The sequence below is a fragment of the Trichosurus vulpecula genome, chromosome 5 (assembly GCF_011100635.1).
Source record: "Trichosurus vulpecula isolate mTriVul1 chromosome 5, mTriVul1.pri, whole genome shotgun sequence".
Classification (NCBI taxonomy): domain Eukaryota; kingdom Metazoa; phylum Chordata; class Mammalia; order Diprotodontia; family Phalangeridae; genus Trichosurus; species Trichosurus vulpecula.
Window position 1 is genome coordinate 298,811,030 of NC_050577.1, and position 12,638 is coordinate 298,823,667.

Here is a 12,638-nt window from a genome sequence, read left to right on the forward strand (position 1 = left end):
GATAGCGATGGCAGGACAGCTCTGTGGTGAAGTCTCCTTTGTCCCTGGTCGTGACTGCTGAATGTTGAATTACCTCTTTTCTTTAAAGACTCCAAATCTATGCAAGATGGATGGGGGGAGAGCGATGGGCCGGTGACAGGGACCCGCCATCCCAGCTGGGAAGAAGATGATGACGGAGGAGTTTGGAACACCGCAGGCTCTCAGGGAAGCAGCTCCTCTCATAATTCAGCAGGCTGGGGGCAAGGAGGGAAGAAACAGCAAATGAAGGTAAAAGGGAAGGGGGAGGATAAGTCCAAATTTGCTGACTCTCTGATTTTGTGATATGTCATAATTTCATGATATGTAATAATAATGATCAGGTTCGTTCATGAAAGGAGTGGGAAGGTGGGGATCTTGTTCACTCTGTTCCCAAGAGGTGGTAGGATGGTTCTTTTTCCTTTGGCCAAAGAATTCATTGCAGTGGGTTGGCCAGTCAGCCGTGGTGACCTGTGATAGAGATTTCAAGAGCATTCAGTGGCATAAAAGTCTTCATTTTCTTTATCCTTTTCCTTCTCCTGTCATCTCCTTATCTGCTATTCTTCTGACCCTCACCGACTGGTCTGTATTTGGAGGGCGAATAAAAGTAAAATCGCTCTTGATAGCGCATGATGAGAACCTAAGCATAAACAGACAGTGGGCTAAAACTTGAGTCATTCTTGGTTCTTATTTTAGGTTCTTATTGGAAGCTATTAATATACATAGAAGTAATAGGATCATAGGATTTAAAACCGAAAAGATCTTGGAAATCCTCTGTTCTTCTCCCTCATTTTAGCCATGATGGGACTTGCCCATAGGCATACAGTAAATAGCAGATCTAGGCGGCCAACCCAAGTTCTTGACTCCAAATGCATGGCCAGTAGCTGAAGAGTATAAAGTATTTACAAAGGGGGAAAATGGGTCTTGCAGTGTATTGGGTCCCTTTAGTATGCTTTGGAAAGTAAATAACCACCAAAGAAAGATGACAAAGCCTTCAGTGGTTGAAGATCAATATCTGGAAATTAGGATTAATGAGGAAACAAGGTTAAAGATACCTTGTTCACCTTTTAGAATTAGATGATGCCAAATATGGAAGATATCTCAAAAGTCCTATGTATAATATTTTGGTCCCTCTAATAGAAATCTTTTCTGTAAAGGATCTGTAATTTTCTCTCTCTGAATCCATGTCCACAACATAAATTTTTGTTCCTCGTAGTAGATGGTCTTTGAGAGTGCCTTGGACAAAAAAAACTGATCATCCTGTGGCCAGCCAGGCTGGATCGAGGATTTCCAAGCTCAGCTAGCTGGGTCTGTCACCAGTGCCATGTAGGAAACCTTTCATCTTTGGAAGGGCAGGGCAGAATCTGCATTCTTAGGGCATAACTTTAAGAAAAATAAGTTTGTATTGGTGTTTTGTCTCCATGTAACCTATGTTCCCTAGTGTGTCCCTCTCCGCACCTTCCAGGGAGACATCCTTTACTTTTGACAAAGAATAAAAAAGAAGGGAGAAACATTCGGCAAAACTACAGACATATAGAAAAGGTTGAGACCATAAGCTCTGGTCCACCCCCGTGGTGGTCTGCCTCCACAGAGAAAGGAGGAGAGGTCTGGGGCTTGTGTTGAGAACTCAGGTCCCCTCCACCTGCCTGTGCACAAGACATTAGAGGAAGACATGAGTAAAGGAGCTCAACACATTAGAAAAACTAGCCTCCCCCTTATTGTTTGTATTCATATAAAGGTAGTTTTTTATATCTATCTACAGCAACAGAATTTGTTCCCATTGCAGATATAAATACTCAGCTGTTTTCCCTCCAGCCTTTGTTCTTTATAAAACAAATAAGCAAGACCGTTTTATATTAATAAGAATGTGAATATGTGATCCCTTATTTAGCTCTTCTTAGTTAATTTGTGAATCAACAAGCATTGATTTAATTAAGCGCTTACTCTGTGCCAAGTTACCTTAGAGAGGTTCAGGTATCCTACCTGACCCTAGTTGTTGCTCCGGGTTTATATCATGGCCCCATATCCTGCCCTAAAGAATGTGGCACCAGAAGACTTTCTGGCCAACAGATGTACTGTTTTTCTCCTTGCCTATGTACTACAAAGAAGAGAAATTTGTCCATTCAGTAAACATTTGTTAAGCACCTACTGTGTGCCCAGGCACTGGGCCAGAGAGAAAAAGACAAAAAATGAAACAACCTGCCATCGAGGAGTTTCCCATCTCTTGAGGAGAACAAGGTGTACGTAGACAGTTAAACATACAATGTCTACCAAGTTATTGGGGCAAGGACCCGAACAGCTTGGGAGATGGGAAGAGGCTTCCTGTTGAGAGGCAGGGCACTTGAGCAGGGCTTGGAAGGAAACTCAGGGTCCTCAGAGGTGGAGCTGAGGAGGGTGACTGGAAGTCCAAAGACCCGACTTCAAGCCCCTCGTCTGCCACTTAGTGCCTTTGTGTGATCAATGATCAAGGCCAAGAAGGCCGGCCTTGATTTGAGCCCTAGGCTTCTCTCAGCTGAAATCTCAGGATCTTTTGAGACTGCTACGCCAACAGCCTAAAAGGCACCTGAGACCAGGAGGCCATGTTTTTAATGAAATTCACATCTAATTTTGAATTGTCACTATATAAATGAGAAAAGCCTTTCAACTTTAAGAGTTGTGTCTTTATCCTAGACTCTCCCAGGAGCCTGGGCAGGAAGCAGTGCTGCTGCCTCTGGGAGGCTGAGGGCACATGCTCCAAGGGGAATCCCTGCCAAGGAGGCTCCCAGCCTGCTGTGTACAGACATGTAGCTCCCAGAGCCAGCCTAGTGACATTGGGGAATGGATACTGCTCTTAGGATCCTTCTTGACCCTCCATTCCATTCAAGTGGCGGGAATTGGTGCCACAGCCTCCCATGGTCATCAGCCAACTCTAAATTTAGAGCAGGGCTTCCTAACCATTTTTTTTTGTAGATTGTGGGCCCCTATCATAAGATGATAGATCTAAAGCTAGAATGGCAGAAGCTATTAACTCCATATTCCTCATTTTACAAAGACAGAGGCATAGAGGCTAAATGACTTGCCCAGGGTATACAAGAAAGTGTCCAATGCAGGGGTTTTTTTTTTTTATTAATTTTAGTTCAATTTCATAGATGAATCATTTCTTCCTCCCATTTCCCTTCACCCCACTGAGAAAGCAAGAAAAACAAAACCTTTGTTATAAACCTATATAGTCAAACAAAACACAATTTCTCATGAGCCATGTCTAAAAAGTAAAGTTCAGGCTACATACTGAGTCCATCACCTTTCTGTCAGGCAGTGGGCAGCATGTCTCATCACAAGCCCTTGGGAATTATTGTGTTGATCGGAGTTCCCAATTTTTCATTTAAAAAAAAAATTTAGTTGTAATCAACCAAAATCCACCTCCTCACCCCTATACTTGATCCGCTGCACTGCCCTAAACAATACAGTCATCATTCAGCAAATGACTGGGGCATTTAACTGAGAGTTAACTTTGCCAAGATGTAGAAGGAGAATTGAGGCACCTCATGTAGCAGTCTGCCACAAGTAAAAGAGTAGTTTCAAACTTGATCAGCAGAATTATAAGGTGACTACAACGGTAAGACAAAGCATTTCCCTGTAGGTGGCATGCCTGTAAATATCAAATGATAGGCAGATCATTGAGTTTTCTGAGACACTCCCAACTCCAATACTTTTTGTCATCTTTTCCTCATTTCTTAGGATTGGGGCCACCCCACCCCCACCCATGGAGAACACAAGAAAAGCAAAACTAATTGCGCACACATATATAGGCAATCAAAATGAATTTCCATGTTGGCCTCGTCCAAAAACGTGTTTGTCTCGTTCTGCATTCTTGATCCTTCCCTTCTCTGTCGGGGTGGGTAGGCTGTTTCATCATTAGTCCTTTGGAATCCTGCTTGGTCATTGTGCTGATAAGAGTTCAGCATAACAGCTAGTATTCCATCATAATTGGTTCATTCATTGCCCAGTGTATGAGTCCTCCCTCAGACTCCCGTTCTTTACTGCCTCAAAGAGCTGTAAATATTTCGGTACATCTTTATAGTCTGTTTTGCTCAGGACTGATATTTCCTTTCATTAACGCTCCCTCTGATTCTCCCTCCCTCCTTTTCTCCTTTCCTTATTTCACTGTTGAGGGAAATAGATTTCTGTACCCAACTCTCACGATGTGTGTTTGTGTTCCTCCTCCTCCTCCTTTTGACCAGTTCAGATGAGAGTGAGGTGCAAGTGTCCCCTCTTTTCCGCTGCCTCCTCCTCTGTGTAGATGTGCACATGTGCATATGATTCCATAGGCCAGTTTTCTAACCTTCCTTTCTCTCCCCCTCTCCTCTTCTCTTTCCACTCCTTTCTTCACCATCAAGACCAAATAGAGCACCCCCGGGCCTTGCCTAATTGGATGACCCTCTGTGACCCTTGTTGATAGAGTTCAGAGGGACTCACGGATCCTCTCCCCTTACGTTGTTGGCTGTGAGCAGTTTATACTGGTTTAGTCCTTTATCATTGTTCACTCATGTTTACTTTTTTGTGTTTAAACTTCAGAGTTTTCTCTCTAATCTGATTAGTCTTTCCATCCAGAATGCTTAGAAGTCCTCTATTTCACTAAAGATCTGCCTTTCCCTGTAACATTATGCTTAGTTTTGCTGACTAAGTCAGTCTTGGCTGTAAGCGGTCTCTTGTGCCTTCGGTCACATCCCAGTCCGAGCTCCCTGTTCCTTCATAGTGGTGGCCACTGCAGGGTGCCATTCTGTCTGGGGCTTCTTTGACTCTACTCCTCCTTTTCGGGCTGCGACCGAGAAGCCCAGGGTGGTGGGCGATGCTGTTTTTAGGAGTCTTCGTGTTGCATTTTCTTTTTTTTTTCTTTTCTTTTTTTTTAAATTTAATTTATTTAATATATTTAGTTTTCAGCATTGATTTTCACAAGAGTTTGAATTACAAATTTTCTCCCCATTTCTACCCTCCCCCCCACTCCAAGATGGCATATATTCTGGTTGCCCTGTTCCCCAGTCAGCCCTCCCTTCTGTCACCCCACTCCCCTCCCATCCCCTTTTCCCTTCCTTTCTTGTAGGGCAAGATAAATTTCTACGCCCCATTGCCTGTGTATCTTATTTTCTAGTTGCATGCAAAAACTTTTTTTTTTGTTTTTGAACATCTGTTTTTAAAACTTTTGAGTTCCAAATTCTCTCCCCTCTTCCCTTCCCACCCACCCTCCCTAAGAAGGCAAGCAATTCAACATAGGTCACATGCGTATCATTATGTATAACCCTTCCACAACACTCATGTTGTGAAAGACTGACTATATTTTGCTCCTTCCTAACCTATCCCCCTTTATCCAATTTTCTCCCTTGAACCCTGTCCCTTTTCGAAAGTGTTTGTTTTTGATTACCTCTTTCCCCATCTGCCCTCCCTTGTATCATCCCCCCTTTTTTATCTTCTTCCTCCTTCTTTCCTGTGGGGTAAGATACCCAGTTGAGTGTGTATGGTATTCCCTCCTCAGGTCAAATCTGATGAGAGCAAGATTCACTCATTCCCCCTCACCTGCCTTCTCTTCCTACAGAACTGCTTTTTCTTGTCACTTTTATGCCAGATAATTTACCCCATTCTATCTCTCCCTTTCTCCCTCTCTCAATATGTCCCTCTCTCATCCCTTAATTTGATTTTATTTCTTTTAGATATCATCCCTTCATCTTCAATTCACCCTGTGCCCCCTCTCTCTCTTTCTCTCTCTCTCTCTCTCTCTATATATATATATGTATGTATATACATACACACACATATATACACACGCATATACATATATATACATACACACACATATATGTGTGTGTGTATATATATGTATGTGTATATATATACATATATATATACACATATATATATATTCCCTTCAGCTACCCTAATACTGAGGTCTCATGAATCATACATGTCATCTTTCCATGTAGGAATGTCAACAAAACAGTTCACCTTTAGTAAGTCCCTTGCAATTTCTTTTTCTTGTTCTTTTTCCTGATTACCTTTTCATGCTTCTCTTGATTCTTGTGTTTCAAAGTCAGATTTTCTGTTCAGCTCTGGTCTTTTCACTGAGAAAGCTTGAACATCTTCTATTTTATTGAAAATCCATATTTTGCCTTGGAGCATGATACTCAGTTTTGCTGGGTAGGTGATTTTTGGTTTTAATCCTAGCTCCATTGACCTTTGGAATATCGTATTCCAAGCCCTTCGATCTCTTAATGTAGAAGCTCCTAGATCTTGGGTTATTCTAATTGTGTTTCCGCAATACTCAAATTGTTTGTTTCTGTCTGCTTGCAGTATTTTCTCCTTGATCTGGGAGCTCTGGAATTTGGCAACAATATTCCTAGGAGATTTCTTTTGGGGATCTATTTGAGGAGGTGATCTGTGGATTCTTTCAATTTTTATTTTGCCCTGTGGCTCTAGAATATCAGGGCAGTTCTCCTTGATAATTTCTTGAAAGATGATATCTAGGCTCTTTTTTTGATCATGGCTTTCAGGTAGTCCAATAATTTTTAAATTATCTCTCCTGGATCTATTTTCTAGGTCAGTGGTTTTTCCAATGAGATATTTCACATTGTCTTCCACTTTTTCATTGCTTTGGTTCTGTTTTATAATATCTTGATTTCTCATCAAGTCACTAGCTTCCACTTGCTCCAATCTAATTTTTAAGGTAGTATTTTCTTCAGTGGTCTTTTGGACCTCCTTTTCCATTTGGCTAATTCTCCCTTTTCAAGGCATTCTTCTCCTCATTGGCTTTTTGGAGCTCTTTTGCCATTTGAGTTGGTCTATTTTTTTAAGGTGTTGTTTTCTTCAGTATATTTTTCAGTATTTTGGGGGGTCTCCTTTAGCAAGTCATTGACTTGTTTTTCATGGTTTTCTTGCATCCTTCTCATTTCTCTTCCCAATTTTTCCTCTACTTCTCTAACTTACTTTTCCAAATCCTTTTTGAGCTCTTCCATGGCCTGAGACCAGTTCATGTTTTTCTTGGAGGCTTTTGTTGTAGGCTCTTTGACTTTGTTGACTTCTTCTGGCTGTATGTTTTGGTCTTCTTTGTCACCAAAGAAAGATTCCACAGTCTGAGACTGAATCTGGGTGCGTTTTTGCTGCCTTGCCATGTTCCCAGCCAACTAACTTGACCCTTGAGTTTTTCAGCAGGGTATGACTGCTCGTAGAGTTAAGAGAACTATGTTCCAAGCTTGGGGGTTGCGCCAGCTCTGCCACACCAGCACTGCTCCTTCCCCAAGAACCCCCAACCCGGACTAGACTTAGATCTTCACCAGGCTCTGCACTCCCACTCTGATCCGCCACTTAATTCCTCCCACCAGGTGGGCCTGGGGCTGGAAGCAACTGAAGCTGTAGTTCTGTAGCTGCCCCACCTCCTCTGCCCCCAGGGAGGTGGCTGAACCACAAACTCTATTCCCCTGTCCCCAGCAGCTTTTCCCACTAACCTTCTCTGTTGTCTTTGGTGTTTGTGGTTTGAGAAGTCTGGTAACTGCTGCAACTCACTGATTCAGGGCTCTAGGGCACACTCCACCCGGCTCCTGGTCTGGTTGGTCCACACCGCCCACACTGGGCTCTACTCTGCTCCCAGCTCCGTTCTGGAAAGACCTCACCCAGCAACCATCCAGGCTGTCCTGGGCTGGAGCCCTGCTTCAGTCTGCTGTTTTGTGGGTTCTGCAGTTCTAGAATTGGTTCAGAGCCATTTTTTTATAGCTTTTTGGAGGGACTTGGCAAGGAGCTCACGCTAGTCCCTGCTTTCCAGCCACCATCTTGGCTCCGCCCCCCTCGTGTTGCATTTTCTTTGAGGAGGGGCTGACAGTTTTTTGGTTTTTTTTCCCTGCTTTGTCCTTTGGTTCGAAGAAATCCAGGCAGCTTTCTTTGGAGATTTCTTGAAATGGACTTTTTTGCTCCTGGTATTTACATAGTCCAGTTGTTTTTAGATTTTTTTCTCCTTTATCTGTTTTCCGGGTCGGTTGTCTTTGCTACAAGATACATTATCTTATATTTTTTTCAGGTTTTTGAATTTGTTTCAGTATTTCTTGTTGCCTCATGGAGTCACTGGCTTCTATTTGGACCATTCTCATTTCTAGGGAGTTTGTGACTTGGGTAAAGTCTTCTACCTCTCTTGCCAGGCTGTCTATTAATTCCCTTTCCAATTCTTTTTTCCACAACTCTCATTTCTTTTCCAGTTTCTTCCTCAAGTGCTCTCATTCCAGTTATAAAAACATTTATTTATAACTTTTTTTTTTACTCCTCCTCCTTTTCCAGAACATTCTGGTTGAGTTTGTGCCCAGGCTGTCTTTTTCTCTGAAGCTATGCTTGTAGATGTTATGGAGTCATTCTCTCTCTCTTTGGGTTTGTGTCTTGAGATTCCCTGCACTGTTAGAAAAACTCATTAGGGTGGGAGCCTTTTATTTATTGTCTGTCCTCCAAGCCCCGTTCCTGACTAGAGACTAGATGGGTTCTACACAATTCTGGAGGGAAGGTCTGGCCTGGTCCTGTTGCTGCTTTCTTGGGGTATTGAATATCATGTTGTTTCAGGGTCTCAGGGACAGCTCAGCCTGGGGACCTATAAGCTCTCGAAAGTGCTCCCAGAGTGGTCTGACCAGGGCAGAGTCTGCTAGCTCTGCAGACTAGATGCTCCTGGACTTGGCCCCTGTTAGCCAGTGGGGAAACCCCTGAGGTTCAGAGCAACAGAATTGTATACTCCCCTTTGGTCTGGGATTCTCATTCTGGGTATTCCCCTGCAGCCTGCGTAGAGGCTAGAAATGAGACCTTGCTCCAAGCTTGGGGTCTAAGCCATGTTGTTGCTGTTGCTGCTGCTGGTGGTGGCGCCAGCAGCTTCTGAACTTCTTCTTTTCTCAATAAACTACCCAGGACCTCCCTACCCAGCAGTGCCACTGCCCTTCTCACTCTGCCTTGGGACTGGGTAGCGGGCAGCAGATATGCCAGTTGGGGCCTGCCCCTGTTACAGTGGCCTAGCCTGGAGTCAAGACCTCCTCTTGCCCCCTGGTACACAGCCTCTTGCTGGGAACTGGCTTGTTCTGAGGGCAGGTACTCTTGGCCTAAGCCTGTCACCAGTATCTGCAGACCTCCCTGACTCCTTGAGCCTAGCCACACTAGACCAAGCACTCTTTGGGACATCTGGCTTTCCCCATCAGAATCTGATGAAACACATTTTCTAGATCTGTTAGGAGTTTGTGGAGAAGAGCTCACTGCTCTGCTTCCCATGCCTCTGCCTCTCCTTGAGGTAGAGTTTGAACTCAGATCTTCCTGACAAGTGCAGCACTCTCTCCCCTGCACCATCAGGCTTCCTGGGGAAGTAGCTGGTGTCAATGAGTTTCTCCTTATACTCCCACCGGAGAGGAAGGATCTCTGGACTTCTTTCCTTTTCAAATCCTGTGTGCTGTCAGCTCACCTGTTCTCCTTTCTCCCAACTCAGGCAAGCTTGAATTCTAGAGAATATAGCTCAGGGCCCAGGAGAATGCTGAGCTAGAAAGTGCTCTTTTCAAAAACTCGCTATCTGCTTCCTACAATTTAATAGATTTCAAATCCCACACACTATGGAACTGGCTGTTTGGGAAGTCATTCAGCTTCATGCAGTCTGAATAAGCAAATGGGACTAGCACACCATCGATGCCCAGCTCCAAAGATTCAGACAAGCACAATTGAAGTTCTTAATTTTAATGAGGAAAAGAAAGATTTCTTTTTTCGTTCTGACGTGTATTTTATGTGTGTTTCTGTAGTGTTCACTAAAAGGCGGAAACACTGATTCCTGGATGAATCCTCTTGCCAAGCAGTTTTCAAATATGGGATTACTGGTAAGTTTTATTCCCCTAAGGTTCACAGAGAATGCCCTGCTCTGCCACATTTAGAGGCACAGGGTTAGTGCTTGGCCAGTGTCCTTCAGGCTGGAAATGTGGGAAACGATGTATTTGGTGCGTTCTGCAGTCAGTGTCTCTTTTCTCGCCATACCATTTTTTCCCCAGCCCTCTTGAGTGGAATTGTGCCTCTTGTCTTTGGCTTTTCAATTAGTTGTTATTTCCTAGTTTTCAAAATAGAACATAGTCCTAGCCATTATAATAATTGCTAGATGTGCCCTTGTTATTTTAAGAAGTAAACCAGGTCATGAATGAAAGGTGGGAGGTGGGGATCCTTGGGGTTTTTCTTTTTAAAAAAAAAATCCTTTTATTGTTATTTAAACAAATGGCCCCCAGGATAGGGGCCCAGGGGAAGGGGCAGGGAGGGAGGCCCCAGCCCCACAACCACTTCCCACCCACTCCCTTCCCCCTTGTATATTTATATGTACAGGCCCCGGGGTGGGGTTGGGGGAGCAGCTCCCTCAGTGGGGTGGGGGCAACCCAGGATCCTTGTCCCCATGGGGCCCTGACTCGTCTGCCCAACGGGGTGGACCCTCACGAGAGGGTGGCCCTGCCCTCTCCCAGGGCTTTGGCATCCAGCAGGGCATCTGGTGGAAAGGCCTGAGGGCAGGTACATGTGGAGTCAAACCAGGAGGGTGTGAAACAGACTTGGGGATCATTGAGGGTTGGCCAATTTCCAAACTGCTAGTAGGGATTGGCAGAACACACCAACACCACTCTATCCAGTGGGTGGGGCCTTGAGTCAGGAGCTGAGACCAGAGAAGGGCCTTCCATCTGGGGGAGTTTGAGCCCCAGGGTCCCCCAAGGTTGCTCAGTTTTCGATAATCCTGGAATGGCTTTAGTTCCATTGGGTGCAGCTCTGCTCTCCCCAGACTGGGAGGGAAGGGCCGGGCAGGTGAGGGTAGCACCCAGGCTGCCAGAGCAGATGGGGGCCGGACTGCCAGACTGCCAGACTGGGGGGCTGTAGTAGGGCAGGGCCCACAGGCAGCAGGGAAAGTGGAGGAGGGGCAGGAGGTGGGGCTGGAGGCAAGGAGCTGAAGTTCACTACAGGTAGCTGGGACTCCACTACTGGTAGCAGCATGTGCTGGGTGGGGGCAGCAGGGGGCAGGAAGCCATTTTGGCCACCAGGCTGCAGAGGAGAGTGGAGTAGAAATCTGAAGGGAATGACAGGTCTTGGCTCACCTGCAGCAAAGCGGGGTCAGGCAGGGGACTGAGACATAAGGCCAGTGGGTAAAGGAAGGAAGGTGGGGGATAGGGGACACCCCCAGCTGGCAGCTTCCCCAGCTCTACTGCCTGCAATGCTGAGAAATCCAGGAACTGGCCCTTGAGGGCTATGCCTGAAAGCAGTGCTGAAGCAAGGGCTGGGCCAGGGGGTAAATAGAGAGACTGTGACCTGTAAGGATGCAGTGAAGGGGTCCCGGGCAGAAGCCACCATTGGTGGGGTGCAGCTGAGAGTCCACTGCGACCTGGGTACCTGGAGGCCCTGGGCTGCTATAGAAGACCTCGGTATAGGCGGAGACCAAGGGGTTGGGTTCCGGGCCAGGGGGTTTTCTCAACGTATTTTTGTCTTCTTGGGGGCATTTTATTCCTCAAGGCCAGAAGAATGGCTTCACTTGGCTGAACATTTTGGGATCTGATGACTTGACAAGTCACTAGAAAGAACTGTCATGGCCTGGCGGCTCATCCCAAAATTTGATCCCAGGGCTCCTGGTGCTTGAGAATAATGGTTTACTTTTCCCTGACACTGTTTATTTAACTCTTCCTCTCAGCCTGTTGGACTTTGTGATCCTCTTTGTATGTGAAAATTGAACTCCATTCATCCAGCAAAACTGACAGGAGTCATGTTAGTTCATGCTCAAGTTGGGTTAAAACAACTTCATTTGGTGCATCCTTCCTCCTTCATTACAATGGGATTCTGGGAGCAGCCTTGAATTGCCTTCTGCATACCTGCGCTCAGGGCTGCCTCTTCATCTGCTCTCATTTCTCTTTCCTTTTTCAGAGTCAAGCTGAAGACAGCCCAGGCAGTAAGATGGATTTGTCTGTAGGTGTGTATTGTCATTACTGCTACTATTACCGTATTGATATGAAATGAACTTTGATTTTTGTCGCATCATCTGAGGCACCTCCTGGCAGGGAAGTGTGGGGAGTTAATAAACTGTAGGTCATGAGAAGTGGAGGGCTTCAGAGTCTCTCTAGTGCAGCATGGATTAAGAAGGAATCCTCTCTCTAGCATCTCTCCCAAGTGGTCCAGCCACCCCAGGAGCCCTCCTTTACTCTTAGCGGAACAAACACTTGGCTTCTTCAGGAAGTCTGGGAGCAAGGATGGGGAAAAAATATGGGTTCTCTGGGCTTTACTGTAATTGATTTCCTTTGTAATCCTATAAATTTGATTTTATGCATTTAAAAGCATAATTCTTGGAAGGGGTCTAGGACACACAAGAAGTTAAGAGCCCCCAGTGTGAAGGATGCAGAGAAGGTGCGATTCTCAGCTGTGAGTTGTTTGCAGCCTTGTTAGAGAAAGCGCACACATCTATAAGGATGCCTGGGGATATGGGTCAGTCAAGTAGTGGCTATCCGATGGACCTCTCCAAGGGAATCCCTCCCATGTGGAACGATAGGGGCAGGGCCTTCAGGCTGAGTTTTGGAGCATGGTTAACAGCTGCAAAATCGAGGTTGGGTGAGGGCTCACAGTGGGGGGCCTTTCCAAAGCCACATAGG

At 45.4% G+C, this 12,638-nt stretch overlaps 1 protein-coding gene across 1 annotated transcript in view; it reads left to right on the forward strand.

Annotated features, from left to right (window-relative positions):
* The window catches only part of TNRC6B (trinucleotide repeat containing adaptor 6B), a 229,753-nt gene that overhangs the window by 175,508 nt on the left and 41,607 nt on the right, over positions 1 to 12,638 (forward strand). The window contains exons 10-12 of the mRNA XM_036759875.1: positions 89 to 267; positions 9,786 to 9,860; positions 11,920 to 11,965. Of these exons, the coding sequence (XP_036615770.1) occupies positions 89 to 267; positions 9,786 to 9,860; positions 11,920 to 11,965 (300 nt within the window). The remainder of the gene's footprint in view (positions 1 to 88; positions 268 to 9,785; positions 9,861 to 11,919; positions 11,966 to 12,638) is intronic.